At 45.5% G+C, this 18,013-nt stretch overlaps 1 protein-coding gene across 1 annotated transcript in view; it reads right to left on the bottom strand.

Annotated features, from left to right (window-relative positions):
• LOC143301941 (uncharacterized) overlaps window positions 1-18,013 on the bottom strand; it is a 155,202-nt gene that overhangs the window by 64,147 nt on the left and 73,042 nt on the right. Inside the window, exons 29-35 of the mRNA XM_076616399.1 lie at window positions 17,856-18,013; window positions 12,365-12,525; window positions 10,508-10,658; window positions 8,875-9,138; window positions 7,006-7,105; window positions 1,902-2,084; window positions 1,104-1,269 (exon numbers count right to left, since the gene is read on the bottom strand). The exon at window positions 17,856-18,013 is cut by the window's right edge and continues 4 nt beyond it. Coding sequence (XP_076472514.1) covers window positions 1,104-1,269; window positions 1,902-2,084; window positions 7,006-7,105; window positions 8,875-9,138; window positions 10,508-10,658; window positions 12,365-12,525; window positions 17,856-18,013 — 1,183 coding nt within the window. The remainder of the gene's footprint in view (window positions 1-1,103; window positions 1,270-1,901; window positions 2,085-7,005; window positions 7,106-8,874; window positions 9,139-10,507; window positions 10,659-12,364; window positions 12,526-17,855) is intronic.

Genomic DNA, 18,013 nt, shown 5'->3' with positions numbered 1-18,013 from the left:
TGCAGAAACAATACACACTCTAACACACCCATCCCCACCCCCCCCTACACACACACGCACAAAACAAACACAAACAAAAGAAGAAACAAAACACACACATACACACACACACATACACACACAGCACACACACACACACACACACAATACACACAGACAAACACACACACCCACACACACACACACACACACACCAAACACATAGTCCACAGGGAACTGTCAATGTTAGGATGCAAGGAGGCCACACACTACCGGAGACCCTGCACTGCTGCTGAGTTACTTCGGTGGTGTTCAGTAGTGCGTGTTCCGATTTAATGTCATTATCTTGTTCATCCTCCTCCTCCTCATCATCATCATTACAGAACCTCCACCGCCCCCCCCAACACACACACACACCCCCCCCACTGACCTGGTTTTTCCAGCACCTCCCCCCCCCACTGACCTGGTTTTTCCAGCACCTCCCCCCCCCCACTGACCTGGTTTTTCCAGCACCTCCCCCCCCACACTGACCTGGTTTTTCCAGCACCTCCCCCCCCCACTGACCTGGTTTTTCCAGCACCTCCCCCTCCCCACTGACCTGGTTTTTCCAGCACCTCCCCCCCACACACACACTGACCTGGTTTTTCCAGCACCCCCCCCCCCCCAAAATTGACCTGGGTTTTCCAGCACCTCCCCCCCACTCCCCACACTGACCTGGTTTTTCCAGCACCTCCCCCACACTCCCCAAACTGACCTGGTTTTTCCAGCACCTCCCCCTCCCCACACCCCCCAAACTGACCTGGTTTTACCAGCATCCTCCCGCCCCCCCCCCCCACACACACACCCTCCAAACTGACCTGGTTTTACCAGCACCCTTCCGCCCCCCCACACTGACCTGGTTTTTCCAGCACCCCCCCACCCCCCCACACATTGACCTGGTTTTTCCAGCACCCCCCCCACCCCCCCACACATTGACCTGGTTTTTCCAGCACGCCCCCACCCCACCCCCCAACACTGACCTGGTTTTTCCAGCACCCCCCCCCCCCACCCCACACCCCCCAAACTGACCTGGTTTTTCCAGCACCTCCCCCCCCCCCCCACACACACACACACCCCACACTGACCTGGTTTTCCCAGCACCTCCCAGCCCCACCATCATCAGCTTGGTTCTCTTGCACACCACTGAGCCCAGCTTCAGCCGTCGCAGGTAGCCGAACACCGCCTGGAAACCACGCTGCACAATCTCTGGAGGCGGTGTTTTCAGCACCGGGCAGTCGTTGAGGCTCAGAGCTGTGTGTGAGAGAGAGGGAGAGAGAGAGAGAGAGAGAGGAAAGGTCGTATAACAATAATCATCATCTGTCAATGAATGTGTGTGTGTGTGTGTGAGAGAGAGAGAGAGAGAGAGAGAGAGAGAGAGAGAGAGGAAAGGTCATATAACAATAATCATCATCTGTCAATGAATGTGTGTGTGTGTGTGTGTGTGTGTGTGTGTGTGTGTGAGAGAGAGAGAGAGAGAGAGAGAGAGATGTGTGTGTGTGTGTGAGAGAGAGAGAGAGAGAGAGAGAGAGAGAGAGAGAGAGAGAGAGAGAGAAATGATCATGTAACAATGATCACCATCTGTCAATGAATGTGTCTGCTTCTGTGTGATGTATGTGATGTGTGGGTTTATTCATGTCCGTCTTAGTTGAGTTTTACTGGCCTGTACGTCCAATATTAAAAGAAAAATCTGTCTTTGAACATTGCCTCAGAATGAATATAACTATGTATCACACCCAGGACAATTAAGAATCACACACACACACACACACACACACACACACACACACACACTAACATCCCCCTCCCCTAACCCCAGACCCACACCACCCCCCCTCCCCCTGTCACCCCCTTCCCTCTCCCCACCCCCCTTCCCACACACGCACTCTCCAGGGGCAGAGAGGACAGCTGGGCAGACAGGGACTCCAGCCGGAAACAGCCGTTGAGTGTCAGCTCCTTGAGGTTCTTCAGGGCCTTCACCTCATCCGGCACCGTCACCATCCCCTGGTGGCTCAGGTCCAGCCGGACAAGGGACGTCATCTGCAGCAGCTGGGGTGGAAAGTTGGCCCCTGGAGGAGAACGGAGAGAGATACGGATACGGATACGGATATGGATACAGATGATTTATTCATCAGGCCATAGCCCTGTGAAGGGGTACGCAAACAACATTTGTTGCGTCACATTTGTTTGAATAAACACGAGAAAACCAAAATCACGTAAACACAGATACACTTGCAAAACATATTACGCGGTTGCAATTTCTCTGAATTTAAACGCTTTGTGCAGGAAAATGGACAAATTCCATATATCATTTTGCCTCTTGGACGACATCAATAAGCACGACATGAATGTACAAGGTTGTCGGAAATATCTAGCTGGAATATATCTTTCTCTTAACCCTTTAAGAGCTGAGCAGCTGAAAACAAAATGCACTCCATCTTCTTTCTCATTGTGGCATAATGGGCGAATGAAATCATTAACATCACATTTCTTGTATCTGTAACGATGTGCAGCCAAACTCCACACACCCAACCTAAATCTTGTGGTTATTATTCTCAGAACGGAGAGAGAGAGAGAGACAGAGAGAGAGAGAGAGACAGACAGACAGAGAGAGAGACAGAGAGAGATTTTGTAATTTTTATTTTACAATCAGATGAGGCCAAAGCCCATTGCTGATGGGGGTATCATTAAAGGAGGATATTTAACATGACACATTATGAATCTACAACACAAACCACCCAAAAATAGCTAACACAAATGTGCAACAACATTCACAACGTAACATTTCGCAATCTCTTCAATGCCTCTTATATATATATATGGCCACGTTACACAGAGTAGACTCATGTCTTGACAGCATGAGAGAAATTAAATCAAAAGTTAGATGGATCTGTGAGAGAGAGACACAGAGCGAGAAAGAGAGAGAGAAAGAAAGAGAGAAAGCGAGCGAGCGAGAGAGAGAGAGAGAGAGAATTTCAGTTTTTGAAGAAAGCGTTTAAGTGTACAGAACAGTTCCATATATACGCAACACCACCACATCTGCTATAATGAAAAAAAAAAAAAAGAAGGAAAAAAAAAGAAAAAGAAAAAAAATGGCAGCTGCCTGATCGTTGCATAAACACAACCTGCAGGTCAGACCTTGATCCATATACCCAATACTGCATCTGCTAAAAAAAAAAAAAAAATTTAAATTAAGTCTTTCACCACCATAGGCCACTCTAGTTGACTAGACAGTACATCGCCATAGGTGACTTTCCTCAACATCGAAGGGTCATGTTGATAGGACCAGTTTTCACAGGGTAACAAAGCTCAACAGCGGCAGCAACCAATTTCCCCCCTCCCCCCTGACTATAGAACAATGAACTAACCTTTGCCCCCTGACCCAGTTTGCAGTGAACAAGTCCACTGTGTTGTTTTGACATGAACCGAAGCCTGTGACTGAGAGCATTGGTTCTAAAAATAGTTGGTGATGGGGAGAATAGAATAGAATAGAATACTTTTTATTGTCATAAAACCTTAAAGTTTATAAGACACAATGAAACATAAACATGAGCATATTAAGAAGAGAAACATTCATGAACAAATTTCTCCAGCCTTGGCTGTATTTCTGTTAGAAGGATCAATTCACTAGGCTTTGCATTTGGACGACATATATCGATTAGGAATCTGTGTCTGTAAGTATTGTACTTTGCACAATTGTCTAAAAGGTGAATCTCATCTTCTAAACTGTTACAAGTATGACACAGTCTTTGTTCTTTCGGTGTATTTGTATATCTTCCCTGTTCGATTTGTAAGTCAAGGGCGCTGATTCGTAACATGGTCAGTGCTTTCCTGTGTTGTGTATTTGCTGTATTCTTTAAATAGGGAGTGTTCTTCACACAGAAACTTGGTGGTGAAAGAGTTAAAGGAAGTGTCAAAGTGTGCAGACTGACCCATGGTGAAAGAGTTAAAGGAAGTGTCAAAGTGTGCAGACTGACCCACAGTGAAAGAGTTACAGGAAGTGTCAAAGTGTGCAGACTGACCCACACTGAAAGAGTTAAAGGAAGTGTCAAAGTGTGCAGACTGACCCACACTGAAAGAGTTAAAGGAAGTGTCAAAGTGTGCAGACTGACCCATGGTGAAAGAGTTACAGGAAGTGTCAAAGTGTGCAGACTAACCCACACTGAAAGAGTTAAAGGAAGTGTCAAAGTGTGCAGACTGACCCACACTGAAAGAGTTACAGGAAGTGTCAAAGTGTGCAGACTGACCCACACTGAAAGAGTTACAGGAAGTGTCAAAGTGTGCAGACTGACCCACTGGTGAAAGAGTTACAGGAAGTGTCAAAGTGTGCAGACTAACCCACACTGAAAGAGTTAAAGGAAGTGTCAAAGTATGCAGACTGACCCACAGTAAAAGAGTTACAGGAAGTGTCAAAGTGTGCAGACTGACCCACACTGAAAGAGTTAAAGGAAGTGTCAAAGTGTGCAGACTGACCCACACTGAAAGAGTTCAAGGAAGTGTCAAAGTGTGCAGACTGACCCACAGTGAAAGAGTTAAAGGAAGTGTCAAAGTGTGCAGACTGACCCACAGTGAAAGAGTTAAAGGAAGTGTCAAAGTGTGCAGACTGACCCACACTGAAAGAGTTAAAGGAAGTGTCAAAGTGTGCAGACTGACCCACACTGAAAGAGTTACAGGAAGTGTCAAAGTGTGCAGACTGACCCACACTGAAAGAGTTAAAGTGTCAAAGTGTGCAGACTGACCCACAGTGAAAGAGTTAAAGGAAGTGTCAAAGTGTGCAGACTGACCCACACTGAAAGAGTTACAGGAAGTGTCAAAGTGTGCAGACTGACCCATGGTGAAAGAGTTAAAGGAAGTGTCAAAGTGTGCAGACTGACCCACACTGAAAGAGTTACAGGAAGTGTCAAAGTGTGCAGACTGACCCACACTGAAAGAGTTAAAGTGTCAAAGTGTGCAGACTGACCCACAGTGAAAGAGTTAAAGGAAGTGTCAAAGTGTGCAGACTGACCCACAGTGAAAGAGTTACAGGAAGTGTCAAAGTGTGCAGACTGACCCACACTGAAAGAGTTAAAGTGTCAAAGTGTGCAGACTGACCCACAGTGAAAGAGTTAAAGGAAGTGTCAAAGTGTGCAGACTGACCCATGGTGAAAGAGTTACAGGAAGTGTCAAAGTGTGCAGACTGACCCATGGTGAAAGATTTAAAGGAAGTGTCAAAGTGTGCAGACTGACCCACATTGAAAGAGTTAAAGGAAGTGTCAAAGTGTGCAGACTGACCCACACTGAAAGAGTTAAAGGAAGTGTCAAAGTGTGCAGACTGACCCACAGTGAAAGAGTTAAAGGAAGTGTCAAAGTGTGCAGACTGACCCACACAGAAAGAGTTAAAGGAAGTGTCAAAGTGTGCAGACTGACCCACAGTGAAAGAGTTAAAGGAAGTGTCAAAGTATGCAGACTGACCCACAGTGAAAGAGTTAAAGGAAGTGTCAAAGTGTGCAGACTGACCCACACTGAAAGAGTTAAAGGAAGTGTCAAAGTGTGCAGGCTGACCCACAGTGAAAGAGTTAAAGAAGTGTCAAAGTGTGCAGACTGACCCACAGTGAAAGAGTTAAAGGAAGTGTCAAAGTGTGCAGACTGACCCACAGTGAAAGAGTTAAAGGAAGTGTCAAAGTATGCAGACTGACCCACAGTGAAAGAGTTAAAGGAAGTGTCAAAGTGTGCAGACTGACCCACACTGAAAGAGTTAAAGGAAGTGTCAAAGTGTGCAGACTGACCCATGGTGAAAGAGTTAAAGGAAGTGTCAAAGTGTGCAGACTGACCCACACTGAAAGAGTTAAAGGAAGTGTCAAAGTGTGCAGACTGACCCACACTGAAAGAGTTACAGGAAGTGTCAAAGTGTGCAGGCTGACCCACACTGAAAGAGTTAAAGGAAGTGTCAAAGTGTGCAGACTGACCCACAATGAAAGAGTTAAAGGAAGTGTCAAAGTGTGCAGACTGACCCATGGTGAAAGAGTTAAAGGAAGTGTCAAAGTGTGCAGACTGACCCACTGGTGAAAGAGTTACAGGAAGTGTCAAAGTGTGCAGACTGACCCACAGTGAAAGAGTTAAAGGAAGTGTCAAAGTGTGCAGACTGACCCACAGTGAAAGAGTTACAGGAAGTGTCAAAGTGTGCAGACTGACCCATGGTGAAAGAGTTAAAGGAAGTGTCAAAGTGTGCAGACTGACCCACAGTGAAAGAGTTAAAGGAAGTGTCAAAGTGTGCAGACTGACCCATGGTGAAAGAGTTACAGGAAGTGTCAAAGTGTGCAGACTGACCCATGGTGAAAGAGTTAAAGGAAGTGTCAAAGTGTGCAGACTGACCCACACTGAAAGAGTTAAAGGAAGTGTCAAAGTGTGCAGACTGACCCACACTGAAAGAGTTAAAGGAAGTGTCAAAGTGTGCAGACTGACCCACACTGAAAGAGTTAAAGGAAGTGTCAAAGTGTGCAGACTGACCCACACTGAAAGAGTTAAAGGAAGTGTCAAAGTGTGCAGACTGACCCACACTGAAAGAGTTAAAGGAAGTGTCAAAGTGTGCAGACTGACCCACACTGAAAGAGTTAAAGTGTCAAAGTGTGCAGACTGACCCATGGTTAAAGAGTTATATATACCCTCATAAGACCCATATATACCCTATACCACCACACCTGCTGTAATAAGAAAAAAAGAAGAAGAAAAAGGTCGAATGCCAGGTGTTGGCAGAAAACACAAGCTGCTGGTCAGACCTTCATCCATGTATGCTATACAGCATCTGTTAATAAAGAAAAAAGTTTTCATTGATTTTTTTTTTTTTTTTTAAGGCAGATGCCTGATCTTTGCACAAACACTACCCTAGATTGTTGTGAAACATTACATGAAAATGGAAGGGAGTGGGAGGATTTGTGCACATGTACACACAACACACACACACTCCGCCCCTGCCCCCCGCCACCCACCCTCCCCCCCCCCCCACACACACACCTCCCAAACGAGGAAAGCGATTCAGCAGCCTCTCGTTGACAGCGGCAATGTTCTCCTCCTCTGGTTTTTCTGGCTCCAGGTGAAAGAGAGCTGCCCTCTCCTGCACACACCACCACCACCACCAGACTGAGCAACATTATCAAGGAATCAATGACATGGATACCACCTACTTAACATCCAGAAAAAAAAGATCTGAACACATCACTCTTCTTTTGCAACATCTCCACTGGCTCTCTGTCTCACACAGAATAAAGTACAAGATCAGCACTCTATGTTATAAATGTATTCACATATCAGCCCCTTCCTACCTCTGTGGCTGCCTTCACCTCTACACTCCATCTCGCTCACTTCGATCAGTTTCGGATCCACTCTGTTTACACATACCCAGATTCAAGCTCTCAACTGTTGGCCGCCGTTCTTTCTCTGTCTCTGGACCTTGCAACTGGAATGAACTTCCTCTTTCGCTTCTTCAAGTCTCCACACTCAGCTCTTTCAAGTCTGGCCTTAAAACCCACCTCTTCCCAAAATAGCCTCCCTTCCCTGCCTCTTCCTTGTCTTCAGTTTCTCCAGTTTTACAGTTATGCATGCGTGTGAATGACTGGTGCGAAAGCGCTTTGATTTGTCTCTGCACAAGATTCAGCACTATATAAATACCATTATTATTATCATTATTATTATTATATAGCTCTTAGCGCTTTATCAACACAGGGTCATCTGCACAACAGGCTGCCTACCTGGGCAGAGCTGACTGACGGCTGCCATTGGGCACTCATCATTCGATTCCTATGTCATTCAATAAAATTTCAGGCCCACACACATACACATTCAGAAGCAGAAGTAGTTGTGGCAGCAGCAGCAGTAGCAGCAGTAGTCAGAAGAGATACTTGCCCAGTAGCAGCAACGCGTTTACTCAAACAGAGCTGATAGCACTTTACATGTACACTGATAGCACTTTACATGTGCACAAAAAATCACTGACTGTAGATAATGAAATAACGAAATGAATGAATTAATGCAAACTTCAATCAGACATAATAGCACAACTCGTCTAACTTGTATGGAGGGTTACTACAAAATAATGTTTTCATGCCCAGAACAAACATTTCCAAATACACAACAACGTCACACAGAAGTTGAGAAAACAGAAATGTCTTTTAACTCCAAAAGTGTAGCTGGGCAACATTTGCAAATCTAATCATCTTCCTTGCAGCTAAAATAACTTTTTTGCCTCCTTTAAGCACATTACCAAAAAATCAAAAACCGATTTTGGAGACAAATATTTTTGGCGAACATATCTATTTCATAACTGATCATAACTGGGGGACATTCCATTATAAAATGAAACTCATCCCCAATCACAGACATGTTACAAACCTTACAAAGCCGTAACTCTCGTGGTATTCCTTTGTGTCTCCCTGTTTCTATTTCCAGCCTATGATTACTACTTCAAAATTTGAAGAAGCTAATAACGTAATTATCAGGCATTTGACTATATATTTTTCTCTACCAAATCCACTTTTGAAATTTCGATAAAAACAAACATTTATAACTCGCCTCTAGAGCATGTCTCCATAGACTTTGAAAATTAGCTCTCAAAGCAATGTGACATTGTTGCAGAAAGATTCCCTCTCTAAGAAGAACTGAGCATCCCAAACACAGTCATACCCTGTCAACACACTCATCTGCCAATACAGCAACAAAAGACAAACGTCAACACATGTTGTAAAATTCCTACATAGCTCCTGAGAAAGCCACGATACAGCCGTGTACTTTTCACAGCTCTTCATCAAGACACAACACATAAAATACATGACACATAACAGACAAACACCAACACGTGTTGTAAAATCTAAAACTCCTCCTCCGTACCTCCTGAGAAAGCTGCGACACGACCGTGTACTTCTCATAGCTCTTCATCAGCATCTCCATGGTAACGGGCTCCATGCCGGCGGAGGAGCGCGGCCTGACGAGGGGAACCGACGCCAGCTTCAGGCTGGACAGAGCCGACAGCCTGTGGAACTTGCCGGGAAGGGAGGTCACCACGCAGGCACTGAAGGAGGCGCTCTTCAGCTTCCCCAGTCCACACAGCGGCTCCAGGGAGGTGATGGTCCCTGTGTTGTCTGCGATCACCGCCTGGGGGGTGGATGGGAGGGGGTGGGGGAGCGGGGGGGTTGTGGGTGAAAAGGTGATGATGAAATGGATACTTGTATGATGGGTGCAAATAGCAGAGTGGTTAAAGCGTTGGGACTTTCAATCTGATGGTCCCAGGTTCCAATCTCAGTAACGGCGCTTGGTGGGTAAAGGGTGGAGATTTTTTTTTCCAATATCCCAGGTCAACATATGTGCAGACCTGCTTGTGCCTAAACCCCCTTCGTGTGTATATGCAGGCAGAAGATTAAATACGCATGTTAAAGATCCTGTAATCCATGTCAGCGTTTGGTTGGTTATGGAAACAAGAACATACCCAGCATGCACACCTCTGAAAAACAGGAGTATGTCTGCCTACATGGCGGGGTAAAAAATGGTCATACATGTAAAAGCCCAGCTGTGTTCATAAGAATGAACTTGGGAGTTGAATCCCACGAATGAAGAAGAGGAAGAAGAAAGACTTATAAAACATGGTGATGGTTAGTTAAGTTTTCTTGATCTAACTGGTTGTTGATCCAACGATGAATCGATCAAGGGAAGTCATCAAAATTTCATCTTTCTCATCTTCAGCTGTCTGTAACCTAGCTGACCCAACAGCTGCAGGCCAGGTACCGAGGCAGAGCTGAAGCAGCAAGGGACCAACTGGACTGGAATGGCCAGAACAGCCCAGAACAGAGTGCCATGATGGCGAGGGGTCGTTGATGGCCTATGCTCCACCAGGAGCGACGGGCGTAATGAATGAATGAATGAACCTAGCTGACCACAATGGGCTATATCATGGCTGAAAGAAAAAAAACAAAACAAAAAAAAAACCCCTGGAAATATCTATCAGTCACAGTGAATCTGCCATAAACAACACCAAACCAAAACAAAAAATTTGTAATACAAAACCACCAAGACAAAAAAAACACACAAAAAAAACACGTACACTCACATTCATACACAGATACCTCGGACATGCTTCTAGCTAAGGTTGGCCATTCCATCAGTATTTAATCACAGGATTAAAACAACAACAACAACAACAACCTCTAAACCTTTCATTGTGTGAGGCCTCAGTTGCATGCAAGACAACAAAGCGCTTTGCCTGCTTTTTTTAATTTGTTTTTTTTTTTTTTGGGGGGGGGGGGGGGGAGTGGGAGGTGGGAGGGGGGGGGGGGATGCTGTACATGCCTTTCTTCATTGAACCAAAAAAAAAAAAAAAAAAAGGTGATGATAAAGAAACTGAAACTTATCTGGGGATAAAAAAAAACAACAACACACACACACAAAACAAACACACAAAAAAAGAAGAAAAAATCCATCAAATAACCAATCACACACACACACACACACACAGAAAAAAAATCCATACAGTCAAAGCTGACATCTTGCTGATGGAGGCGGGAGGGAAGCCATTCAGAGGGTTGTCGCTGATGGTCAGCGTCTCCAGTGTCAGGGACAGGCTGTCCGGCAGTTCTATCGTCTTCAGCTGGTTGCCAGACACGTACAGATGGGTTAGATTCCTGTAACACACAACAACAATAATAATGATGATGATGATAATGATATTCCACCGTCTTCAGCTGGTTGCCAGACACGTACAGATGGGTTAGATTCCTGTAACACACAACAACAACAACAATAATAATGATGGTGATGATGATAATGATGATGATATTCCACCGTCTTCAGCTGATTACCACAGACATACAGATGGGTTAGATTCCTGTAACACACAACAACAACAACAACAATGATAATGATGATGATGATGATAATGATATTCTACCATCTTCAGCTGGTTGCCAGACACGTACAGATGGGTTAGATTCCTGTAACACACAACAACAACAATAATAATGATGGTGATGATGATAATGATGATGATATTCCACCGTCTTCAGCTGATTACCACAGACATACAGGTTGGTTAGATTCCTGTAACACACAACAACAACAACAATAATGATGATGATGATGATGATGATGATATTCCACCGTCTTCAGCTGATTACCACAGACATACAGGTGGGTCAGATTTATGCAACAAACAACAGCAACATAATCAAAGGTGATGATGATAATAATGTTGATTTTCCACTGTCTTCAGCTGATGAACACACACAGGTGGGTCAGATTCATGTAACATACAACAACTACAAACAACAACAATAATTATGATGATATACTGTTTTCACCTGATTACCACAGATATATATGGGTGCTTCAGTTTTCTGTAACTCACACAATCATGAAGACAATAATGACAACAAGAGAGGCAAGGCCTTCAAGACTCACTTGTGATAAATTAAGTCCCCTAGCATTAATTACAGAGTAATTTCCCTTTTTTACTATCTGCACCAAAACGTTTGCAAAATAAATAAAAATTCCATGCTTAGCAAAAGAAGTTCCTGTTTGAACAAAAAATGATAATGACTCCTCTTGTTGTTGTGTCAGAATAAGAGGTCAAAGTGCCAAATTTAAAGAATACAAAAAATATAAATATAACAGTAAATGCAGTTTGCATATAATTAGGCTTCTTTTTTTAATTTTTTTTGTGCCCATCCCAGAGGTGCACTATTGTTTTAAACAAGATGAGTGGAAAGAACTGAATTTTTCCTATTTTTATGCCAAATTTGGTGTCAACTGACAAAGTATTTGCAGAGAAAATGTCAATGTTAAAGTTTACCACGGACACACAGACACACAGACACACGGACACACACACACACACGCACACAGACAACCGAACACTGGGTTAAAACATAGACTCACTTTGTTTACACAAGTGAGTCAAAAAGGAAGATATTACACAGTCTTCAGCCAGTTGCTCGACATGCACATGTAGGTCAGATATTTGTAACACACAACAACAACATCAACGATGATGATGATAGTGATAATGATACTCCATCGTCTTCAGTTGATTACCAGAGGCATGCAGGTCAGTCTGGTTCCTGTACCGCACAACAACAACAACAACAACAACGTCATCAGGAATGATGAAGATATTCCACCGCTTTCAACCCACTGTCCAACACATATATGTGGGCAAGATTCCTCTCAATAACTCTCTCTCTCACACACACACACACACACACACACACACACACAGAGGACTGGATGACAAACAAAAAACAACTTAATTTCACACCGTCTTGCACACGCACTCCGCTACCCTTATAAAAAAAAACAAGACCAATTTCAAATCAATCCAACATCCACTGACTTAAAGCCGGCCAGCGACGGCATCTCTGCCAGGTGGTTCTTGTTGATGAACAGCTGTCTGAGGGTGGGCAGTTTCTGCGAGAGGTCTGGCGGCAGCAGGTGTATGCCGTTGCTGGACAGGTACAGGTCGTACAGCGTACCTGTGAGGCCCAGCTGGCACACCTGGTGACCGTGTCGCATCACGCACGGGTTAAAATAACACAACGTGTCACCAGCGTGTAAACCATGACGATAACAATACTAGTATTAATAATGATGACAATGATGATAATAATAATAGGAATGATAGTAATAGTAATAGTATTAACAATAATGATGAGAAGAAGAAGGAGAATAATAATAATAATAATAATAATAATGATGATGATGATGATGATGAGAAGAAGAACAAGGAGAACACTACTAATAATATTAATAATGATAATGATAATACTAATACTAATGCTACTACTATTACTAACAATAACGATGATGAGAAGGAGAATAATACTAATACTAATGATAATAATAATAATGATCAGAAGAAAAAGAAGAACCATAATAAGAATCTTAATCATAATAATAACAACAATAATAATCATCATAATCATAATATTCATAATAATCATACTGGTACACCTGGTAACGATGTAACATCACGCACAGGTTGAAAAAACAATACAGAACATGTTTCCAACGTCTAAACCGTAACAGTAATAATAACCATAAATTGTACTGATGATAATTATAAAGATGATGGTGTGTGTCCATCGAGATCGATGATGACCATCGTTGTCATCCAGCTGGGGGATGGGGGGAGGGTGGTGGGGGGGGGGGGGGGGATGCTCATGAATCTATCTGTGAGTGCGCAGATGGCTGAATAGTCCAATCTGCGCACGAAATGTTCGCTGACAGTTGGGGCAGACAAGAACAGGCATATCATTGTCAGGGAGCTTGTTTGCCCGTGACTTTCTGGCCTGCCTCTTCTGAACAGCTGCAGCAGTCCTGTTGGCCTCGCACAACTTGGCACCTTTGTGCACAGCAGTGCGCCATTTGTCACGGTCCGCTGCAGATTCCTCCCAGGAGTCAGGGTTGATATCAAACGCTTTCAGAGAGACTTTCAGAGTATCTCTGAAGCGCTTCTTCTGACCTCCGTGTGATCTCTTCCCTTGTTGCAGCTCGCCATAGAAGAGCCTTTTGGGCAGCCGATGGTCTGGCATGCGCGCCACGTGTCCAGCCCAGCGAAGCTGGGACTGCATCAGGATGGTGAAGATGCTGGGAAGGGTGGCTTTTGCAAGCACCTCCGTGTCTGGGGTCCTGTCTTGCCACTTGATGTTCAGTAGCTTCCTTAGGCATGTTGTGTGGAAGTGGTTCAGCTTCTTGGCATGTCGTTGGTACACTGTCCAAGTTTCGCAGGCGTACAGTAGTGTGGGGAGAACTACTGCTCTGTACACCTTTAGTTTGGTCTCAAGACCAATGCCTCTTCTGTTCCAGACATTTGCATAGAGTCTACCAAAAGTTGCGCTTGCTCTTGCAATCCTGACGTTCACTTCATCGTCAATGGTCGCATTTTGTGACAATGTGCTGCCAAGGTATGTGAACCGCTCCACCACACTGAGTCTCTGACCGTTGACTGTGATGTTGGGCTCAACGTAGGGTTTCCCTGGGGCTGGCTGATGGAGAACTTCAGTTTTCCTCGTGCTGATGGTAAGGCCGAAGTTCCTGCTGGCAGTGGCAAATTTGTCCACGCTGAGTTGCATGTCAGCTTCAGATCCAGCGTTGAGGGCACAATCATCAGCAAACAAAAAGTCTCTGATGATGTCTGTCATGACCTTCGTTTTTGCTTGAAGCCTTCTGAGGTTAAACAGCTTGCCATCTGTTCGGTACTTTAGGCCAATTCCAACATCGCCATCTCTGAAGGCATCAGTAAGCATTGCAGAGAACATGAGGCTGAACAGTGTTGGAGCCAGGACGCAGCCTTGCTTGACACCATTTGTGACAGGAAAAGCAGCAGATGTTTCACCATTGTCCTGGACTCGAGCCTGCATGCCTTCATGGAATTGGCTGACCAAGGAAATAAATTTCCGAGGGCATCCGTACTTGGCCATGATCTTCCACAGTCCCTCTCTACTCACGGTGTCGAAGGCTTTAGTGAGGTCAACATAGGTGGAGAACAGAGCAGCATTTTGCTCCTGACATTTCTCTTGCAGCTGCCTTGCAGCAAACACCATGTCGGTGGTTCCGCGCTCTTTCCGGAATCCACATTGGCTCTCAGGCAAATGACCTTGGTCAAGGTGTGCTGTGAGGCGGTTTAGTAAGATCCTGGCAAGTATCTTGCCTGCGATAGAGAGCAAGGAAATGCCCCGATGGTTATCACAGGCTTGCCGGTTCCCCTTTCGCTTGTACAGGTGAATGATAGATGCATCTTTGAAATCCTGGGGGATCGTCTCTTCTTTCCACATGAGTAAGTACAGCTGATGGAGCTTCTCAGTCAGCACAGTGCCTCCATCCTTGTAGACCTCTGCTGGTATGGAGTCTGAGCCAGGTGCTTTGCCACTGGATAGCAGACGGATTGCTTTCTGGGTCTCAAGAAGTGTTGGCGGATCGTCCAGTGCTTCGTTGATGGGGACTTGTGGGAGCCGGTCTATGGCTTCATCATTTATGGAGGAAGGGCGATTTAAGACACTGTTGAAGTGCTCAGCCCAGCGTTTGAGAATTTTCTCCTTCTCGGTGATCAAGGTATTCCCATCTGCACTGAGGAGGGGGGGATGATCCTGAGGATGTGGGACCGTAGACTTCTTTTAAGGCATCATAGAACCTCTTCATATCGTGCCTGTCAGCATATCCCTGGATCTCATCGGCTTTGTCGCTCAACCACTTATCCTGCATCTGACGTAACTTTTGCTGAACAGTCCTGCGGATGGCATTGTACGCATCCTTTTTTGATGTGGACTTTGGGTTGCTCAGGTGGGCTTGATGCAGACGGCGTTTCTCATCCAGAAGCTGCTTGATTTCCTCACAGTTTTCATCAAACCAGTCTTTGTGCTTTCTGGTCATGGGTCCCAGGGTCTCTGAAGCTGTATTATAGATCATCTCGCGCAAGGTCCTCCAGTCAGACTCCACATTCTGGTTGTCCAGAGAGGCGGATTCCAGACGATCTTCCAGCAGCTCCACAAAAGTCTGTTTGATGGTGATGTTTTTTCAGCTGAGCAATGTTGAGCCGTTTTGGAGCCTTCTGGCCTTGGGGGCGTCTCTTGGGCTGGATTCGAATATTCAGCTTCGAGACTACAAGGCGATGGTCTGTCCAACACTCGGCGCCGCACATGGTCTTTGTCACACGTACATCTTGCCTATCCCTTTTCCTGACGATGATGTAATCGATGAGATGCCAATGCTTTGAGCGAGGGTGCATCCATGACGTCCTGTTACGGGTAGGGAGGCAGAAAACTGTGTTGGTTATCAGCAGTTCGTGCTCTGCACAGGTCTGAAGCAAAAGCAATCCATTTGGGTTACAGTGGCCCACACCATGCTTTCCAATCACTCCATCCCAGGAGATGTAGTCAGAGCCAACTCTAGCATTGAAGTCCCCAAGAATGATGAGCTTGTCTGCTTTAGGGATAGCAGCAATGACAGAGTGAAGGTCCTCGTAGAACTTCGCCTTCACTTCATCCGGGTTGGTCATGGTTGGGGCGTAGGCACTGACAATGGTGAGGTGCTTCTGGCCAGATGCCAGTGGGAGTTTCATGGTCATAAGCCTATCGTTGACTCCCTTTGGGATTCCTGCTAGCTTGCTGACAAGTGCTGTTTTTACTGCAAAACCAACGCCAGCCTCACGTCGCTCTTCGCTTCCTCGTCCACTCCAGAAGAAGGTGTAACCAGATCCCCGTTCACAGAGCTCACCTTCGCCTGCAAGCCGAGTCTCACTCAAGGCTGCGATGTCGATGTTGTATCTGGCGAGTTCGGATGCAACTAGTGCCGTTCTCCTTTGGGGTCTGTCCACGTTATCTCTGTCCAGGAGAGTCCTTATGTTCCAGGCACCAATGGTGAGAGGAACGATCCTTGTTTTTTTCTTTTCTTTCTCTTTGTTTCGACCGCTGATGTAGGGTCCCCGCCAGCCGCGGTATGCTGGCCAGGGCGATATGGAGCAGGCAATTTTTAGGGCACCTTTTCTAGCCCCTTCCTCATGCCAGGGAGGTGAGCAGTGCATTCCTAAAGAGGGCTGCTCAGACGCTCAGACGGCTGCCGAGCTCCATCGCTGCTCCTGTCGATGAAGAACGACCCTATGGCCTGAACCGCCTGCGTGCAGGTCTGCGGCTGCGACTGCCAGTGTACCCACACCTGTCGTTTCGTCGCTCGCCTGTCGCCACAGGACTTGGGGGTGATGAAATGATGAAGGATGAAAGGTCAGTATGGATGACTGATGACTTGCGCGATGAGTTTGTTTAAAGTGAAGAGGAGTTGCGCAACGTCGACCTCACTCTCTCGTCCGGGTCCACCAATTTCCAGTGGCAAGACTAAGTCGAGACAACTGGAGGATGAGCACGGATGCAGTGGATGACCAAGATATCCTTTCGGTGTCTCATCTTGCTCTCTGCACTCCACAGTGCGTTGCTGTATCCGCCTTCCTCTCCGTTGAACCGTTAGGTTTCTTCCGCAGATTCTACCGGATCCAGACTTCGCATGCATGGGTAGACACACCCCGGGGGCCAACTGTGTGTGTGGCATGCACACAGCACGGTGGAGCTAGATGGCCGTCGGTGGCTCTCCTGAGCCGACGCCCTTTTATGGATCTCGTTTTTAATTCCATAAGGGTGTCTAGCCACCCACCTCACCAGTCCCGGAAGGGGAGTGGTGAGAGTGCCGGTTTAGTCGCCGGCAATCCGACCCTGAACAGGTTGTACTGGATTTCAGGTTACCAGTAGCAGATCTAGTGACCTGACCTGACATACTATGTCATAAAGATGATAATAATGATAAGAAGAAGAAGAAGAGGAATCATAATCAGATTCATGATCATATTCATGATAGTAACAACAATAATAATATCATAATATTCACATTCCAAAGAAACAACAACAATAATAGCAACAGCAATTACAATACTAATGATGATGATGATGATGAGAATAAAATTAAAATAAAAAATAATCAGAAGAAGAAGAAGAATCATAACAGTAATAACAACATCAATAATAACAATCATAATATTCATCATATTCCGAAGAAGAAGTATCACAATCATAAGAAGAATCCTAATAATAACAATAATAATAATGATCATTATAATTCATTATAATAGTAACAATAACAACAACACCACCAACAACAACAATAATAATAATAATTATCATTTTCATTAGTAGCAGCAGTAGCAGCAGCAGCAGCAGCAGCAGCAGCAGCAGCAGCAGCAGCAGTAGCAGCAGCAGCAGCAGCAGCAGCAGTAGCAGCAGTAGCAGCAGTAGCAGCAGCAGCAGTAGCAGCAGCAGCAGTAGCAGCAATAGCAGCATTCTAACCTCTGCGGGGAAGTCGGTCAGCCCCTTGTCAGTGGATGTGGCGGCCTCGTGAGCCTTGCAGCGGATCTTGCTGAGGTCCGTAGAGTGGGAGAAGTGCTGGCCGAAGTCTGCGTCCCCCCCTATGGCCTCCACCAGCTTCAACTGTACCTCCCCGTCCA

This window comes from Babylonia areolata, chromosome 28 (assembly GCF_041734735.1).
Source record: "Babylonia areolata isolate BAREFJ2019XMU chromosome 28, ASM4173473v1, whole genome shotgun sequence".
NCBI classification, from domain to species: Eukaryota; Metazoa; Mollusca; class Gastropoda; order Neogastropoda; family Buccinidae; genus Babylonia; species Babylonia areolata.
Note: the sequence above shows the minus strand (reverse complement) of the source record. Positions and strands in the feature narration are given on the sequence as shown.